At 37.3% G+C, this 20,695-nt stretch overlaps 2 protein-coding genes across 4 annotated transcripts in view; both read left to right on the forward strand.

Annotated features, from left to right (window-relative positions):
* The window catches only part of tipE (temperature-induced paralytic E), a 32,412-nt gene extending 28,849 nt beyond the window's left edge, over positions 1-3,563 (forward strand). For both annotated transcript variants that reach the window (XM_065237281.1, XM_065237282.1), the window contains one exon: positions 425-3,563. In XM_065237281.1, the coding sequence (XP_065093353.1) occupies positions 425-488 (64 nt within the window). In that variant the 3' untranslated portion in view covers positions 489-3,563. The remainder of the gene's footprint in view (positions 1-424) is intronic.
* An 8,704-nt stretch (positions 3,564-12,267) lies between these two features.
* Positions 12,268-20,695, forward strand: part of LOC135714022 (neurobeachin-like protein 1) — a 160,192-nt gene continuing 151,764 nt past the window's right edge. Inside the window, exons 1-9 of one of the 2 annotated variants that reach the window (XM_065237279.1) lie at positions 12,268-12,453; positions 12,614-12,811; positions 13,421-13,591; positions 13,675-13,950; positions 14,822-14,902; positions 15,061-15,210; positions 15,271-15,543; positions 15,617-15,939; positions 16,003-16,690. In XM_065237279.1, the coding sequence (XP_065093351.1) occupies positions 12,403-12,453; positions 12,614-12,811; positions 13,421-13,591; positions 13,675-13,950; positions 14,822-14,902; positions 15,061-15,210; positions 15,271-15,543; positions 15,617-15,939; positions 16,003-16,690 (2,211 nt within the window). In that variant the 5' untranslated portion in view covers positions 12,268-12,402. The remainder of the gene's footprint in view (positions 12,454-12,613; positions 12,812-13,420; positions 13,592-13,674; positions 13,951-14,821; positions 14,903-15,060; positions 15,211-15,270; positions 15,544-15,616; positions 15,940-16,002; positions 16,691-20,695) is intronic. The other variant, XM_065237280.1, reaches the window with a different exon arrangement.

A 20,695-nucleotide genomic window follows, 5' to 3' on the forward strand; every position in this document is an offset into this window, starting at 1 on the left:
ATCAATTTTATCTAGATGAACGTGTCATTGGGACGGTACTAATGGGTATTTTTGGTCGCTATTGAAGATTTAGTCGATTGCTGTGAATTTATGTATGGGCCCAAATTAGGGTCGTTTAGGCCAACATTACATCCATTTCCCCTATAAGCTCAATTGATTTTCTGAACTACTTCTTTTCAAATACAATATCGATTCAATTAGCAAAGTATTTCTTTAAGACACCAACTGCATCAATATTGGTTTTATTTGAATAGCGCGAAAATAAATTAAATTTAGAAGCTCTCATACTAACAACTGTGGCAGTAATTTCTCAAAGAAAACTAAGTTGAGGGTAGGCGCAAGGTTCCAGCTGGAATAATTGGAATTTTACATAATGACGTCAATTCTGTTAATATTAACTGTCTTTTATTCTCTTCCTTTACAGAAACTTGAGCAAGACGATGACGACCAGTATCTCGACTCCGCCTGGTCCGATAGCCGCAGTTTGAAGCGCCAAGTGCACGGGTTAGACGATGTTAAGTTTAAATTTACTAAGTAAGGGAAAGCTTTTCTTATGAGTATCAAAAGACAGCAACACAAACATAAGCAAATGAGATATTTTCAGTGTCCAGCATGCGCAATAATTCTTACAATTGATAACACTCTGAGTAAAACTACAAATTGCAAGTATTTTTTAAATGATCGGAAGGAACGGAAGCTCATTTTAAGAGAATATTCTAATCTAACACTCAAACAGCAACACAAATATGCACAAAACGGTACAGACCAGTAGGATCTAGAAAAAAAAAAATACCAAAAACGATTTTGTTCACAGTAAGGAATATTTATGTTTCAACATCAATTTTGAAGCTAGCTAGGTGAGTGCCGAGTTATCGAAAGTACATGCTGGAATCTGTTCTATGCGTTAAAATGAGTCAAATTAAAACGAATTTTCATTCTAATGTAAGGTAATGCAGGATCAGTGCACTGGGTATTTCTGGAAACATCTTTTTGAAACCATAGTCCAGATTTGGTATATTCACAGGAAATGGTAGGGTAAACTTTTAATTCGTCGGTTTAGGTACACGTGCACAGAATAGTCATACAATAAATTGTCCACAGAAGTCCATAACCGTAGAGAAACGACTAAACACAAACCATGTTTCAATAATGAAGATGAAATTTACACCACTGTTGCAAAGCAGTTCTACAGGCAATAATGAGAACCCACCAAATACATAGCTGTCCATGGAGCGTTGTTTATACATTCGTTCCAACGAGAATTCAAAATTTTATTCATTATACAAATACAAACTTTCCAGAAATATCCATGCTAAGGGAAAAAATGAGATGATTCAAAATTATTTATTCAACGTGAATTCCTCTGCAACTCTTTTAGTCATCGATTTGTTGAAAGCACAGAAAGCGAATATAATTAGATGCGTCACCAAAAGATGACGAAGCCATTGATAGACTTTGCTAGTTCTACGGAATAGAATAGGCAAACTGAGCGTTCCGGAAAGATTTTAAAAGTTTTTTACAATAAATTGACAAGATTGGGAAGGTTAGATCTAGTCAGCGCTAAACTGTTTTGATAAAGTTCTTGCTTTATGTTGATAGGAAAATATGCTTCTTCAACTATACACTGTTTAATTTCACGGAACACTGGAGAAATCAAGTTAGCTTTAGAAATTTTATTTGTTTTTCGTTCGTTCGTTTTTGGCAGGTCTGAGTTTGTTGGTAGAAACCTGTTGAATTTTGGCAACATTGACATGAAACATTTTTGTTATGTTTTTACCCAGTTAGTGAATATTTAAGGGCCCATTCAATTACTACATAACGCCAGAGGGGTTGGGGTAGCCTAACTTTGCATTACACGCCATTTGTTACGAACAGGAAAAGTTTGTGATTAGGGGTGTGAGGGTTAGTTAGTTTAACATTATTATAGAGACTTTTTTGCGTTATGCTTTGTTAATATATTATAACTCTGTACTCCTGTAGTCTGAACATAGCATTGCGTAATATTTGAAAGGGCCCTAAATGATGAAATTTAAAGTTCCATAGTTGATGTTAATAAGTGTCTCGCGAAGACTGAAGCCAAAAGTACCAATCGAACTGTCAAGTGCGGTCGAGAGTGAGTATGGTAAAGTATAGTACCAAATGAGTATAGTAAATAAACATTATTGTTTCCAAAGCCGGTGGACTGCAAATATTGTATTCATTGCAGAAAGTATTCTAGATATTTTTTATAAAAAATATAATTTTGGATTATTGAGTGCATTTTGGTATTGATAAAAATGTGGTTGCCACTAATATGTCAATCACAAATTTTGCTGCTTGCTTGAAATATTCTTTCTTTTCGGGTGACTTATTAACATCTACTCTGTAGAGTTCAAAAAACTTAGCTTCAGCATGACCATTTTCCCCATTTATCAGATCAGCAGTATAAGCTGTAGCTTTTCATATTTGATGATTAAAATTACATTTTGTACGTTGTAGATTTGTAAGCAGTATAGTATTTAAGGTTTTTTTTTATGGAAAAAGCAATATTTGGCTATACCACGAAGCGATGTGATGCGAAATGTTTCATTGTTTGAGAAAGTTCAGATTTATATTTTACAAGCCAAAACTACAAATCTATTTTTATAACATTTGATGTATCTCCAGTTTCTAGACATCATTTTCTTCGAATCATTCTTGCTCTAGATAAGTGTCAACTGTTTAAAACATGCGCTGAAAAAAATATTATAAGATTTCGAACAAAAAAACGTTGCTTACTTTAAAATCTCTATGAAAAATGACAGGCAAAGTGAAGTATTATGTCTGAATGCTACCATTACCGTTTTCAATGTGTGCAAACTATTCTTTTACACATTCATAACATCATGAAATATAAAAAAAAAAACTTAACGAGTATAATACATCAGATCTATGAATAGAGCTAGGCGAAACAAAACTAAAATCTATTAGCTTGGCTGATTATAGAAGCGAGTAAAAACAGATAACAAAAAGCTGCAAATACATAATAATGACTTTAAAAGCGATGATTTTAAATAGATTAAAGAATCATACAATCAGCATTGCGAGACATAAACAACCTAGTTTTATTCCAAACTCACAAGCAAATAAGAAAATTAAACTTAAAATAATAAAATAGCATGAAAGATGAAACAAACGATTGTCATTGAGCTGGATCGTTCTTTTCAAAGTTTATCTTCAACATTTTGATTGTGTAAATATTGAAAGTACAGAATTAAACAAACGATAATAATCGCTACAGATTTATTCACAACGTCAGAAACCGACAGAAAGAAGGAATCATTGGAATCGGTAAGCTATTCCCATCACAAAAAAAAACAGAAAAGAAACCATACACAGTTCAGAGCCACAACTTGTTATTGCAAAACAAATTCACAGATGCTATAACAAAGACATATGATGGAACATTGAAAAGATTCTCAGAATTGTATATTTTCAAATATGTATTGCCTTGTCATTGCTACTAATTTAAGGTTTATCAAAAGGAAGAGAATAGATGAAATGATAAAATCTATTACAATTAATAAATAAAATGTGAAAGCTTTGATGGTTGCTTTTACATGCATTGGAATTTGAATGAAATCATTTACTCCCTTTACGGTTGCTTTGACCAGTGCGGCGATATCGACAAAACATTTTTGGTCGCTCATTCGAGTTAAGAGTCATCTTCACGGGAAATGACGATGTCTAGTAACGTGCTATTGAGTTATCGTACCATATACTAAACTTGAATTTGATGGCAACTGCGATGGTGATAATGCTCGATAATTTTGAAATTTTAAAGTCCTTAAAAATACTATATTGCAGGTTTAAATTAAATACCTTCACCAATAGATTTTTGCTGAAAACAATTTCGTTCAATTTTACTATTATTTCTATCAAAAATACTATGCATTTTGAGCAAGCATAGTAGTTTGGCCAGAATCATAGTAAATTTGTCAACTTTCATAGTCAACTATACTGAATTCATAGTAGATTTAATAAGCGTGGTTATATTGAAAATAAGTGTTTTCTGCAAAATAGTATTCCTAACTCATTGTCATTGTTTCAGAGCAGTTACACTCACACCTGTAGAAAGAGAAGGGTGAAAGAGAGGGTGAGCGCGAGAAAAAAAGAGAGGGATAGAGAGAGAGATTTCGGAGTTATGAAACAATGAGATCAGGAAGACTCTTTCCCTGTCAACCGATGCACCGCAGCTTAAATAATTTTGACATTTTTGGGCAAACCTCCAAGAACTCGCTTGGAAATCTTCTCTGAAAATTTCAAGTCGTTTGGTATCCCGCATAAATGCGAACCATTGCTTGATCTTGCCAAAAAAATGGTTAAAAATTGTTTATAATCCCTGTTAAACTTTAACTGAAATGGTTATGGAACATTACATGAACGTTTCAGCGTGGTAAGCGTGATTACCTCTCATTCTGAGGCATAACATCTCTGATCAAGGGAGAAGGGAAGTAAAGCCTTTGGTCCCCGGTTCATGAGTTGATAGGTACAGTCCAGGTGTGGGAGCTGCCTCCCTGGCGTCGGTAGCATTGGTGCTCAGAACGGAAAACAAGATCGACTGAAAACAAATCAAGGGAAAAAAACAAAAACAAAATTACAAGAACGTTTGTGTGATAAAGTTTTAACCATATATGTTTTCTCCATACATTTTCGGAAAGAAAACTATATAAAAACCTTTTTATTTATTATTTGAGAACTGTAATGGTAATGGTTATGGTAGTCAGTAAGGTCAATGGATGGTTTTGTAACATCGATCAACTTTATGTGCAATATATCGCGAATAGGTTGCTTGTAAATTAATAATTAACAATTCGCGAGATATTCCACGTAAAGTTAACCGTCAATAAAAAACCATCCATGGACCTTACTGACTACCATAACCATTGATTACCATTAAAATTATCAAACCATAAGTAAAAAGGTTCTAATATAGGTTTCTTTCCGAAAATGTATGGATAAAACAAGAATTTTCAATGGTAATGGTTCTTAACAACCCATTATTTGTGGGGGCTACTACCAAAAAACCATAACACATATGGTTAAAACTTTATCACACAAACGTTCATGTAATGTTCCATAACCATTTCAATTAAAGTTTAGCAGGGATTATTACATTTTTAAAAAATTACAAAAAAAAGTTCTGAATTTTAACAGGCAAATTTTGAATAGTCGACCTCACGGCAATTGAATGTTTTATCAAAATATTTGCCGAAAGTTCAGTTGTTGGATTCTCGACACTTTTATGCCGGGCTTTGCAAAAAATAAAATCTAAGTGTTTAAGATACTCCTTTTAGTGAGCAATATTCATCACGAACACGATTTTCTTATGTTGCAAACTTTTAGGACTGTCCAATAGTTTCTAGATGTATGTTCTCACCCATGACATATAACGAATAAAATTGGTAGGTATGTTGATTTTGCTTAACGACGTGTTCAGGGTATTATTCAAACCATTTGTGGAATAGTTCAATCATTTGGGTTATCGTTCGGGCACAGACAAACAGACATAACTCATTGAATATTTCTCACTGTAAAACATCGTCGCTAAACAATTGCGCCATCTGTTGAGTACACTGTGGTGGGTAGTACGTTGAACAGATGGCGGTAGTGTGTAAACGTCAAATGCAAGGGAATTGACTATGCGCGCCACAGGTGATGCAACTACCAACAACGATACTTTTAAATTGGCCGTTAAATGCGTGTTCGATGAACAACTAGCGAGTGTTATGTCTGTTTGTCTGTGGTTCGGGTATGGTGTTTATTTGATTAGGGAATTCTTCACTATAGAGATTTTCACGTCCGATTGTATTGGTGCGATATGTGAGTGCGTGTTAGTGATAATCCTAAGAAAATACATAACAAATCACTGTCAAACTCATTTTGGCAGATCTAATTTCATACATTTTTTAGGTTAGCCAGAGGAAAATAATAAACAACTTTACACGGCGGTGCCCCCGCTAGTGTGCGTGCGTTAAACGTCACTAATCTCTATAAAATATATCGGACAATATTCATATTCATCTTACCTACACTAATAAAAATTCAATGATTATTTTTATGTGTCCCACACATGAATTTTTGAAATGTGATAAACAAATCACATACTATTCATTTGACTCATAAATTTCATGTGAGAAGAGCGAGTAACGACCCTTTACATTTACGCCTTTATCCGTTCATTCTATGAAAAGAACAAATCCAAGCCGGTACGGAGGAAACTCGGGCACTGAGTGAGTGCCGCTGAGATTCAGGTGGCTTAAATCACTGAGTGACTGAGTCCATGGTTGAGCAAGATTTTACTATAGTCGCTATATTCATAGTCTGGCGGATAGAATCTCGGGAACCAATTGACCTGTCAAATAGCGGAACCAATCGAACAAATCACGACCAACAACAGAAAAGAGCACATCAGGTATTGCGATCAAAACTTCGGAAACCCTTTTCTTGTGACTCAAGGCTCACTTACGCAAACTAACACCATCTTTGGGTTGAGGAAAGTTTCCCCTATCCGAAGATGCCGGTAATTGGCATTCGATTGGCGAGGAAAGAATAATCAACGTTTTGATTATAAAAGATGGTACCTTTTCAATTGTTGGTCTATAATATATAACTGACTGGTGGGAAACGGGAGCTTAAGCAATGGCTATTCTGTATGCATTTAAGAGATAGTCTACCAGAATGGATGATTTTTTTTTTTGTACAATTTTATGTTTTCTGATGGTTTCGGTTGCAAAACATGAGAATTAACTTTTCCAATGCTTTCAATTGTACAAAGCATTAGAGCTAGAAACATGATCTTGTAAACACTACACGCCTTAACTGGTAGTTTACTAAAAAAGATGCTGCTACAACCGTCAAGCTCGCTGTAATGTCACCAAGTGCCTCGTCACCTACAAATTGGCGCCTATGTCAGTGGTCTAATAACTTTTAGCGCGCTAATGGCATAGTTCCCCTGCCGCATAGAGAGTTGCCGCAATGATATTAGGTTAGCTAAGGTCAGTTAACTGACTGGTGGGAAACGGGAGCTTCAGCATTGACTGTTATGTACGCATTTTTATTATGTTATCTAACAACAATGGTGTGTAGTGTTTACACGATCATGTTTCTAATTCTAATGTGTTGTAAATATAATTGAAAGCATTTGAAAAGTAAGATTCTAGTGTGTTGTATATCTAAAAACATTAGTAAACATCTACATTTGAAAACATTCCAGCAACGTTAACTTTAAACGTTTTGTACATCTGAAAACATCAGAGAACAACAAACACGAAATACAATTGAAAACATCCGAACAACGTTTAGTTCTAACGTTGTGTACATCCGAAAACATCCAAAAAACGTTTGGTTCTAGCATCGGGAGACATCTACGTTAGAAAACATCAGAATACATTTACATATAAAAACATCCGAACAACGTTTGTTTCTAACATCAGGAAACATCTACATTAGAAAACATTAGAAAACGTTTACATATAAAAACATCCGAAAAACGTTTAGTTCTAACGTTTTTTACATCCGAAAACATCCAAAAACGTTTGTTTCTAACATCAGGAAACATCTACATTAGAAAACATCAGAAAACGTTTACATTTAAAAACATCCGAACAACGTTTAGTTCTAACGTTTTGTACATCCGAAAACATCCTTAAAACGTTTGGTTCTAATGTCAATAGATTGAAATTTTTGACGTCAGACCGACATTAGAATGGCAAAATTTTGTTCCAAAATTTCTGATGTATACACCATGTTACGTTGCTTAAATACAACTAAATCATAATGTTTTCTAATGTTTGACATCAGGCATACATTTGATTTCGATGCTGATGTAGACATCAGAATCAAACGTTGGGCTAATGTAAATTTCTATTCGGGATATTGAATTGGTTCCGCTTTTTGATAGACCTAAATTCTATCCGCCAGACTATGACGACTATAGATTTTACTGGATGGAAATTCTGTACTGATATGGAGACTTGACTACCCAACAAACAATTTGAGCTAAATAATGGCTGCCATTTTTTAGCTGAAGAATCATATTTTTGCCTGAATCGGCCTGAATAAGCTCTTATTCTGTATGCAATGTTTGTTGGGTAGCTTATTGGTCCCAAGCAAACGATTAACGTATCCCATTCTAGTTGAAAATCTAGTACTACACTATGTCTGTTTTGATTCGCTATGAAAGTTTGACAAACAAAATGAGGGGTTCGTGGATGTTCCTATGTTTCGAGGGGTGCATCGATTAGCTTGGGACCGAAGAGAGTACCAGAGCTGAGCCAAAAAGTTGAGCACGTTTCTTAGGGACCTGCTGGTCTTAGAGTTACCTCTATGGTTATACCAACAATCAATACGAAACTAACGATTTTAAATTGGCTCACCACTTGACTAGCCTATTGGTCCCAAGCAAACGATTAACGTATCCCATTCTAGTTGAAATTCTAGTACTACGCAATGTTTGTTTTGATTCGCTTTGAAAGTTTGACAGGTAAAATGAGGGGTTATTGGTTTTTCCTATGTTTCGAGGGGTGAATCGATTAGCTTGGGACCGAAGAGAGTACCAGAGCTGAGCCAAAAAGTTGAGCACATTATTTCGGGACCTTCTAGTCTTAGAGTTACCTCTATGGTTATACCAACAATCAATACGAAACTAACGATTTTAAATTGGCTCACTACTTGACTAGCCTATTGGTCCCAAGCAAATCGATTTACGCACCCCATTCTAGTCAAAATTCTAGTACTGCCAATGTTTGTTTTGATTCGCTATGAAAGTTTGACAGATAAAATGAGGGGTTGTTCGATTTTCCTATGTTTCGAGGGGTGAATCGATTAGCGTGGGACCGAAGATAGTACCAGAGTTGAGCCAAAAAGTTAAGCACATTTCTTCGGGACCTACTAGCATAGAGGTAACTCTAAGACCACTGGGTCCCGAAGAAAATCATTATTATTTTTGGCTCACTCAGTACCAGAACAACGGTCCCAAGCAGTCCCAAGCTATTTCACTCACCCCTGCATGTTCTGCATGAATCCACACACCCCTGATGTTATCTGTCAAACTTTCATAGCGAATCAAAACAAACATAGTGTAGTAATAGAATTTCAACTAGAATCGGGTACGTTAATCGTTTGCTTGGGACCAATAGGCTACTAAAGTGGTGAGCCAATTTAAAATCGTTAGTTTCGTATTGATTGTTGGTAATAGTACGTTCAGACTACAGAGTTATAACATGTTATAGCGCTATCTTGATGGTGGTTTCTGTGTTGCAATTATTTGACAACCGTTATAACATGTTATAACTCTCCAGTCTGTACAGCGTTTAATTTCAATTTTTTTATCGAAACAAAACAAAAAATTTCCGGCTGAAAATAACACAGAGTGGTTTTGACTTATAGTACGTTCAGACTATAGAGTTATAAAATGTGATAGCGCTATTTTGATGGTGGTATCTGTGTTGCAATTATTTGACAACCGTTATAACATGTTATAACCATAGAGGTAACTCTAATAGTACGTTCAGACTACAGAGTTATAACATGTTATAGCGCTATCTTGATGGTGGTTTCTGTGTTGCAATTATTTGACAACCGTTATAACATGTTATAACTCTCCAGTCTGGACAGCGTTTAATAGTACGTTCAGACTACAGAGTTATAACATGATATAGCGCTATCTTGATGGTGGTTTCTGTGTTGCAATTATTTGACAACCGTTATAACATGTTATAACTCTCCAGTCTGGACAGCGTTTAAGACTAGAAGGTCCCGAAATAACGTGCTCAACTTTTTGGCTCAGCTCTGGTACTCTCTTCGGTCCCAAGCTAATCGATTCACCCCTCGAAACATAGGAAATACCAATAACCCCTCATTTTATCTGTCAAATTTTCATAGCGAATCAAAACAAACATTGCGTAGTACTAGAATTTCGACTAGAATGGGATACGTTAATCGTTTGCTTGGGACCAATAGGCTAGTCAAGTAGTCTGCCAATTTAAAATCGTTAGTTTCGTATTGATTGTTGGTTTAACTCTAAGACCGCTGGGTCCCGAAGAAAATCATTATTATTTTTGGCTCACTCAGTACCAGAACAACGGTCCCAAGCAGTCCCAAGCTATTTCACTCACCCCTGCATGTTCTGCATGAATCCACACACCCCTGATGTTATCTGTCAAACTTTCATAGAGATCTCCAAGCGCAATCTCACGAACACTAAAATCCAACATCCATATATAAAAATTAAGAAGAAGAAGATTCAAAAAGGTATCGCGATATCACAACTACTTAAAAAGGTAGCGCGCAGTCTCACGCACACTTTTGTGCATCTGGAGAACTCTATAGCGAATCAAAACAAACATAGTGTAGTAATAGAATTTCAACTAGAATAGGGTACGTTAATCGTTTGCTTGGGACCAATAGGCTACTAAAGTGGTGAGCCAATTTAAAATCGTTAGTTTCGTATTGATTGTTGCTGGTACTCTCTTCGGTCCCAAGCTAATCGATTCACCCCTCGAAACATAGGAAAAACCAATAACCCCTCACTTTATCTGTCAAACTTTCATAGCGAATCAAAACAAACATAGTGTAGTACTGGAATTTTGACTAGAATGGGATACGTTAATCGCTTTGTTTGGGACCAATAGGCTAGTCAAGTAGTGAGCCAATTTAAAATCGTTAGTTTCGTATTGATTGTTGTTATAACTCTCCAGTCTGGACAGCGTTTTACTCTGCGCGATAACGTAATTTTCTCAAAATTGAGTAAAAGTGCGCCAACTCACTTTTGAGTAGCCATACCATAGAGGTAACTCTAAGACCACTGGGTCCCGAAGAAAATCATTATTATTTTTGGCTCACTCAGTACCAGAACAACGGTCCCAAGCAGTCCCAAGCTATTTCACTCACCCCTGCATGTTCTGCATGAATCCACACACCCCTGATGTTATTTGTCAAACTTTCATAGCGAATCAAAACAAACATAGTGTAGTAATAGAATTTCAACTAGAATAGGGTACGTTAATCGTTTGCTTGGAACCAATAGGCTACTAAAGTGGTGAGCCAATTTAAAATCGTTAGTTTCGTATTGATTGTTGGCCATACCATAGAGGTAACTCTAAGACTAGAAGGTCCCGAGGAAACGTGCTCAACTTTTTGGCTCAGCTCTGGTATTCTCTTCGGTCCCAAGCTAATCGATTCACCCCTCGAAACATAGGAAAAACCAATAACCCCTCATTTTATCTGTCAAACTTTCATAGCGAATCAAAACAAACATTGCGTAGTAATAGAATTTCGACTAGAATGGGGTACGTTAATCGTTTGCTTGGGACCAATAGGCTAGTCAAGTAGTGAGCCAATTTAAAATCGTTAGTTTCGTATTGATTGTTGGCCATACTTTCCGCTGAAATAAGCATGTCCGACTCAATTTTGATTTGTTGCGAGCTGAGGGAGAGTCGCGAAGTGAGACAAATAGATAGTCAAATGCAGCCAGACGGCTGTCACGAACTGTCATTGGGAGCCGAAAAATTTTATGATGTTTGTCTTACAGTTGAACAAGAATACACAAGGCAGTATTGAAATCTTGCGTAAAGTAATTTATGACAAACTGTCGTTTCCAGCTATTTTATTCAATGGGACACCGTTTCTTTTTAATTCATTCTAAATACAAACAAATTAATATTGGAAGATACCATTAACCAAAGTTTTGTAAAAACATCTAGTGGTATAGTAAAATACCAAACAGAAAGTACAGTTTCTCACTGAACACTGAACAATCTCAAACCAAAACACGCTATTGATTAACAGACAATTAATTTAAATTTGAGTTCATCTATTATTACTCAATAGATGAGTAAATTTGACCCATCGCCGCTTTTCTGATTCACTCAACGATAGACCTCAAATGATAGAACCCAACGGTGAGTTTTTTTAAACTTAATTGTGAGTATTTTTTTCTTACCGTGTATAGTTTGTTTTGAATCCGCTCCTCTCTAATCTTACCCGTCGCTAACCACTTTCAAAGCAAAGGAATTTTATGTACTAGTAGTATGTAAAATTAAGATAGAAATCATTCCATATCGCAGTTGCAGTTTTTAACTGATAATCCAATGGAATCTATCAATCATTACCTAGAATGAATAAACCTTCTGGCCTATGTTATAAGATGGATTCAATAAACCGTACATGCCGATTTGTTTCAGTGTAAATGTAAGTAATCATTGAAGATGATGATGAGTGATGATGACCAGTGGAAAAAATAACAATACTGCATACTGCACAACAGTGGCAAGTGGATGAAGTTAAGTCGTTTAAAAGTGGTGAAAAATTAGTGAAAAACGTGAAAAATTGGTGAAAATGAGAAAACATTTTGCTATCGAGTGAATACTAATACGTTTCGACATGGATTCCAAAAAAGATATTTACAATCTGTGGATTCAATACACGACGAAGGTGATTTTTCATTCATAGGAAAAGTGAATTTGTTGTTTTTGTTGCTTCTGATGTGTCACTACTTTTTTTTCATAATGAATGAAGCGATTTAAATTCATGTTTTGTATGTTTTCTGTTGATGCAACAAATCTATTATAAGATTATTTCTTCCGATGGATAGAATGAGGAGATCTACTTCCGGCAGTTCGTTCAAGGATTCGTCAGTATCTGGCAAAGTCAGCTTCTGCTGGATTTCGATAACGTTCCGCGTTGGGCATCTATTTCTCCCGATTCTGGACCACACCTGAATCGACTTCCGGAGGAGTTGCTACCGGCAATAGAAAAATTTCTGATCATAGCCCGGGACAAGTATGAAAAGGTAAAACAATCCATTTCCATAAACATTCCACAGTAACGATTGCGTAATAAAAAAGGATACCTATATTCAAAACATTCGGCTTGTGTACATATAGATAGTGCATATAAAGAAAAATAAACGTGATAAGAACGGAGAAGAAAATACCCGCGTTAGACGTATTCGCGATGGAAGCTTATTTATCTATCTATGTTGGGAAGCAGGTGGTTCTGATTGTATATAGGTCTCGATCAACAATTGAAAATGACCTATCAGTGGTTGTAAAGTAAACATTGTAAGCCCTTTCCTCGCAAAGCGTAGGTCGCCCACGCAAACCATCAGCATCATCGGGATTATGGAATTTGAGTTTCATCATTGGCCTGATGCACAGTTTATACTCCTATCGTAACCAATAAAACAATAAACTACAAATCGGGTAGGGGAAACTTTTCTCTACACGATGGTGCTATTGATTTGCGTGGGCGGCCTTTGGTTTGCGAAGAAAGTCCTTACATAGTTTTGTTTACAAAAGCTGATAGACCCTTTTCAATTGTTGATCGAGAATTGCGCTCAGTGAGTTTTGTTTGGTTTCCTGGACAAGAATTGATAGCCTCAAATGTATTTTAATTTTAGACCTCCAGTGATGGCGCAGACGATGAGAAGGATAATGAAACGATTATGGAAATTCAATTATTGGTACAATGTCTGACAATAATATGTCGTCACTTTGACAATATCGGAACGATAATCAAGTCAAGCTACATATCCAGTTGCGTTGCGATTTCAAATTCGATTGTTGATAAGGTATGGTTGTTCTGAATTTATGTTTTGTCTCAAAAGATCATTGATTTTCGCCTTAATCTCTGACAATTGCTTATATATTCTAGTTGAATGGATCGGCATCGTTCAGCACCGCACAACCCCAATTCATAAAATGCTTCAGCAATTTTCTCGAAGTGCTGTACGATCCGTATTTTACCTGGAGGAACTTTCTGCGTGGCGAAGTGGCCGATTATGCTAAACTTGGATACAAGATCTCCCCGATGCATGCCGAGATAGTGCCATTCATATACGATTGTTTTCAAACGAAAAAGGTTTCCAAGAATCCGGAAATCGGTAAACATTTGATTCATATCCTAGGTGCAGTGATATCTGGATCACAGGTAGGTTTTGATTTGCTAACACGATGGTAGTTGAATTCCAACATGGTTAGGTGGCTGATGGGTTAATCACAACAAGAGCACTGTATAGGCAAGCAATTTTCAGCATAAAGTAACAAAAATTGTCATTTGGCTTTGGTAACAGTCGGCTTAAGTCATTTTGAATAGAATGAAAATTTAAATTGGCATTGGTGCTCAGCACGAAAAACAAGATCGACGGAATACAAATCAATGAAAAACAAATCACTTCTCCGTTTTTCTTCAGGTTTGAAGTGTTCATTGTGTCCAAAAAGTATCTAAACGAGAAAACCCAAAACTAGTGAATGATTGAAACATAAACTTATCAACTATCTACAGCTTGACATTCGCCAACTGCGAAGGTCCCATTAAGTGGTTTCCATTGTTTTTTTTTGTTCTAAAAATTAAATCTTCAGTTCAGTTCTTCCATTTTAAACCATACAAAAAACAGTTTGAACCTAGTCAAATTTTTAATGTATATTAAGTTTAAATGATCTTATTTATACATGTTTTATTAATTGCATATCTCAATTTCAAAATTCATTTTGTGATAGTGTACATACTTTCAAAACAATTTTTAAACAGGAATTGTCCTTGTTTGGTACTTAAAACTATGGATATTGTCCTCGTTTTGCTCCAGAATTCAAATGAAATGTCCTCCTTTTTAATTTTGTAATATCCTTGAAACCTATGACGATTTTTGTGTTGAATTTCATTCATCGGAAATTGTTTTGCTGTGCCAGTAGTTGTTTTTGCTTCAGATGGAGTTTTTGTAAATTTAGTGCTTAGATTGTAACTGTAATACCTTTTCATTGTAATAGTTAATGTCTCAAATTTTAATCATACCGATTTGTAGGTTGCTCTTATTAATGAACCGAATCAGAACATTAATTCTTATCATCTAAACTATCCTACTGGTGACGGAAATGCTAATGTGGTGAGTCTTTGCTTTGAATGTTATCTTGTTTCAAGTTGCGTGTTTTCATATTTTGTTCAACATAAACTCATCATACCATGCTTAAACCTAGTACCTAACATGCATGTACCTATTGTTCCAAAATATTTCGACTTTTAATACCTGTTGAATCCGAACAGGATAACGGATTGCGTGCCATAAGTCCCGCCACGGTTACCATAGTTATGGATGTTTTGTCCAAGTGGGAAAGTGATTCGAGCTTACGCCAGCTCGTACTGCAATGTTTCACCATGATGGCAATCATATTGCAAAAGTCTAGTCCTGAACAGGTACAGTAGTTTTCGACTGTATTGCAATCGTGTAGCTAATTACCACCGCTCTAATTTTAGCGTCAAATCGATTTACTTACTATTTTTCAACTGTATATGGGAGCCGTTCACACCTTACTGGAAACGGAGCATTTCCTGCAGAAAACATCGCCGGCAGAAAGTTTCGAGGTTTCGCCAAATGATGATAATTACATTGACGTCGGGGCTCTGACTGCTATTATCGGAGTGATAGAGCACTTCCTACCGGGGCACGTCAACAAGCATGTACTGTGCAATGCCATGTTTGAAGCAAAATTTATACCCAGCCTAGTGCTGATCCCGGAACGTGTTAAGGTAAGAGTTGCACTTACTCCCCGTCCACAATTATTCAAGATACTTGTTGGCTTTTCGTTTATCTCCAAAACAGTTCTGGCATATCGATCATCAAACATTGGGCTCAACACTGGTCAGGAATTTCCATAAGCTTTGCAGCAGTTCTGAAAAAATCCACTACAATCTAATGCATACCAACAACGTGAACGTTTTGTTCGATGGATTGAAACTTTTCGGGCGACCGTCTCACGATTTGGTATGCGATTGTTTGTACTTTGCCTTCGAGGGAGGCGATTACCATAGTTTGAACGCTCGAATCGTTATCAAGCTGGTGGAGTGGATACCTGCGATGGCTGAAGCGGAACAAAACTACATCAGTGACGTACTGCTAAAGAAGTGTTCGGCCAGCATTCAAAGGTAAAAAAAAACCTATAAATCTGTTTAAAAAACAAATAAATAAATCGGCATTATTTTTTTAAGCAAACATTCAATATCGGAGCAACGGATGATTAAGTGTATCGTAGATTACTGCCTGGAAGATCAAAATAAATTGTCAGCAAAGTGCGCTGTAAACTTGCTTAAATTGATAGAGGAACTCGCCAAGCATAGTATCCACCCGATTGAGCTGAAATGTCTTCTCCGGTTGCTCAGGAACGATGCTAGCTTTGAATATAGAAAACAGTTACTGGAAGTCATTCTGAAGGTTTCTCAATATAGACTGTCACTTGGAGTTACCCCAATAGAGTATCTGGATATCCAAGGTAACACAAATGGCATTACAATTCCCGAAATACGTAAATGGGATACCGCCCATGGATTTGTGTTTCATGCTTGGGTTCGACTTGATAAAGACGTAGAACATTTTAACGACGCGGAAGGCATTAATCTGCAAAACTATCGCAGACATTTATTCAGCTTGACGACGAATTTCGGAACCGGGTATGAATTTTTCATCCAGAAAAACGGCAATTTTGTGGTTAGTGTCATAACAAAAAAGGAATTTTTCACCGCAACCGCTCAGTCGACCCACTTGCTGGATGGTCGATGGCATTCGATTACTGTAAGCGTAATTCCACCGAAGAGATTGTTTTCATACCATCAGATCAACGTTTATATAGACTCGGTGCAGAAACTTGGATCAACGATGAAATATGCAGCATTTGCCGAGGTGAGTATTATAGATTGTGAAACTGGGATACTTTTGAAGGGTTCTAAAAATCATACCCTTTTTTTTTGCTAATACGCCTCAACTGTAACTTTACGCCTTTCCACCATTGAGAGCTTTATATACCTGTACCATTTTTGCATTCGTATCAGGTGTAACAAGCACGATAATACTCTTTGCTTAAGGAAGCCGTTTTTTTTTAATCCTAGACCGTATAGTGAGAATTGAACCCTGCCACCTCCAACATTCTTCTTCTTCACATTTCGCTTATTGTGTTATTGATTGAGAGCTTTCGGTGCCTGTACCATTTTTGCATTCATTTGGACAATCTCGAAATTACATTTCCCGAAATGACATTAAACAAAAGATTATTAAATCTAGTTTTTAGGACAAATATGAATAGGTATAATCGTAGTTTTACATTGGAAGACTTTTAATATAATCTATTTTTATCGGAATCAAAGACACTATTGCATGTTATATCAAGCATAACATTTGATAACGGCACAAAAGCATTTGTAAACAAACTTTCTAAGGCCCTTTACACGTGAACCGAAGTACGCCCACGCAAACCAACAACATCGTCGAATAGGGGCAACTATCACCTTTCCGAAAATGGCATTGGTTTGCGTGGGCGTACTGTGGTTCGCGTGTAAAGGTCCTTATAAAGTTGGTTTACAAATGCTTTTGTGCCGTTATCAAATGTTATGCCTGATATATATTTTTTTTCGAAAATTTAGACACATAAGAAATTAAGCGGTGTATGTTTTTTCGTTTCTGAATTACAATTTTAGGGTTAACTACCCCATTTCCGGCCTATTAAGCACAACCCGCATTTAGTCTTTCTTAATCTAGCGCAGTTTAGCACCAAACGGAATGTTATTATTACTGATGGCTTCCAAATTTATTTACCTTTCCGTATGTACCGTAAGATTTGATAAAGAGAAACCAATCGTTGAGATATTGTCAAAAGTCTAACACTGCTTCTTGACGCCAAACTCGCGATACGGATTCTAAGCTCGGCCTAACGCATTGAAACGCTATTGAAACGCCAATGAATTCACTTCGGCCTATTGGATGAAGATAAAATTGATTCGGTCGGAGCGCTTCTTTTGTTTTTGGGAATAATGGGTGCAAACCTTCATATCACGCGTTCTCATTGGCTTCGATCCGTAGCTTATTAACTAAAGTATCGTACCAAACGCATAATTGACTGGTTAACTCTGAAATCATGGATTTATTTGAAGTTTCTGCTCGAAAGGCCCAAAATGGGCGATTAGGCCGAAGTAGTTCTCTACCCTATTAAGTTTTTAGGTTTTGCTCATAAACTGTCATGACCATTATTCAAAACTCAATACTTTTGAAAAATTGTAGCTCAGAAACATACGTTGCTGAATTTTGTATAGGTTGTGTAAATAAGTCCAAATTTTCAAGTAAAAATACAACATACAATAGTGCTTTTGGTTCCGAGGTCATGAAAATCATGAAAATCGATTATAACACTCCGAATACGGTGGGTAAAAAACTTTACGCCGACTACGAAGCCTCCGAAAAACGTGTAACGGCAAGTTTGCAATGGCACAACTTAGCCATTTCTTAATGAATTTCAAAAATTGTGGTGCCTTTAGAATTCCTAGGGTTTCTAGATGATTTTGATTGCAAAAAACTTGAAAATAGAGTCGTCTACTTTTTTAAAAAGCGAAAAGAGTTGTTACACGTTTTTTTGAAAGGTGTGTTTGTAGGGTTTTGCAAGTGGCGCAAGATCTGTAATTTAGATTAATGGGCACAAATGTTCACAACTAGCCAGAACACAGTCATGGTTCCTATATATGGATCCTGGAGACAACGGAACGGTCCTCGAAATATCCGGAACATCCTTAAAAATGGTTAATCCATGATCCTGATCCTAGAGCTCTGCGGTTTTTTTTTTAAAACATTAGGAACTGTGATATAAACAAATATTTGGGATCGTGACATAAAATGTACCTGGATGGCCATGGGACCGTCCTCCGGAAGATACAGAACATCCGTAAAAGTGATCCAGAGGTTTCTTATATCACAGTGTTTAAAAAAGAACTGCAGAGCTCTAGGATTAGTTTCACAGTATGATAAATTTACGGATGTTCCGGATCTTTTGAAGGACAGTCTCATGGCCATCCGGATCCATATTTATATCACGACCCTAAATTCTATCTTAAATCGCAGTTCCAAGAGTTTTCGAAAAAAAACCACGGTTTTTTCACAGTTTCATCGATGATCCACTTTTACGGATAATCAGGATCTTCTGGAGGACGTTCCAATGGCCATCCAGGTTCATTTTTACGGATCTTCCGGAGGACTGTCCCATGGTCATTAGGTTCCATCTTTATGTTAAGACTCCAAATTCATTCTAATATCACAGTTCCACGGCTTTTCGTTCTTGGATGAATTTTATGGCTTGCAATCGGGCTAAGGCCTTGTTGTCCTCTGCTGTCCGAAGAAGTCGTCTCAACTCTACTCGATCCATGGCCAGACTTTGCCAGCCTCGTAGTCTGCGAAGGGTCCGCAGGTCACCTTCTACTTGGTCGATCCACCTTGCCCGCTGCGCGCCTCTTCTTCTTGTTCCTGTTCGGGCGCTTTCGAGAACCATTTTCACTGCGTCGTCGTGCAACATTCTTACGACATGCCCAGCCTACCGTTGTCGCCCAATTTTTGCAATGTGAACGATGGATGGTTCTTCCAACAGCTGGTGCAATTCTTGGTTCATTCGCTTCCTCCACGTTCCGTCATCCAAGGGCGCGTTTGTACTCCACGAGCATAGTCACGGTCTCGTGGCCGTAGACGACCACCGGTCTAATCAGCGTCTTTTAGATAGTCAACTTCGTGGCGAATTTTATTCGACCGGAACGTCTTCCGGAGTCCAAAGTAGGGACGATTCACTGCCATAATGCGTCTTTGAAATTCTCTGCTGGTATCATTTTCGACGGTCACCAGTGAATCCAAATACACGAACTCATCGACCACCTCGATTTCGTCACCGTCAATCTGAACTCGGGGTGTCTTCCCTAGAACCTTTTCCTTTCATGTATTTTGTGTTTAATGCGTTGATGGCAAGTCCAATCCACCTAGCTTCAGGCTTCAGTCTGATGTACGTTTCCGCCTTCGTCTCAAAGTTCCGTGCCATGATGTCGATGTCATCGGTGAAGCCAAGAAGCTGTCTTAATACTCGTGTCTATCCCAACTCTTCTGATCACACCTTCTAACGCGATGTTGAATAGCAGACACGAAAGTCCATTACCTTGCCGTAACCCCCTTCGAGATTCAAAGGGACTCGAGAGTGTCCCCGATACTCGAACAACGCACATCACTCGATCCATCGTTGGCTTGACCAATCGCATCAGTTTATCTGGAAATCCGTACTCGTGCATAATCTGCCATAGCTGATCTCGATCGATTGTGTCGTATGCGGATTTGAAATCAATGAACAAATGATGTGTACACACTTAATCTAGCTCGGTAAAATCTCCAACAGCCGATTACTTCGGCATTAACTTTTGCTGATATCTCTGCAAAATATCTGTTTGTTAGCTGATATCTCAGCAAAATTTTATTTGTTGGCTGAGTCTCGGCAATTGTTTTACTGAATCTCAGCAAAATAAATTGCAGAACTACTCGGCTATTGGAATCTCGGCGAAAAAAATTAAGTGTGTAAGCAAGTTGTATTTGTGGCATTTCTGCAGAACCTGCCGAATCACGAATATGAACCCATGAATTCCTGCTGGTATTGCCCAAGAAATCTCTTGCAAATGGTGACAGGCGGCGGCGTATAATTTGGGAGAGTACCTTGTAAGCGGCGCTCAGCATTGTGATCGCGCGGTAGTTTCAGCAATCCAACTAGTCGCCCTTTTTGTAGATTGGGCATACAACACCTTGCTTCACTCCTCCGGTAATATCCTCTCCTCCCAAATCTTGGCAATTACCCAGTGCAGCGCTCTAGCCAGTGCTTCACCACCGTATTTGAATAGCTCA

Source organism: Ochlerotatus camptorhynchus, unplaced genomic scaffold, assembly GCF_037179485.1.
Source record: "Ochlerotatus camptorhynchus isolate MF236.1 unplaced genomic scaffold, CSIRO-AGI_Acam_v1.1 ptg000599l, whole genome shotgun sequence".
In the NCBI taxonomy this organism is placed as follows: Eukaryota; Metazoa; Arthropoda; class Insecta; order Diptera; family Culicidae; genus Ochlerotatus; species Ochlerotatus camptorhynchus.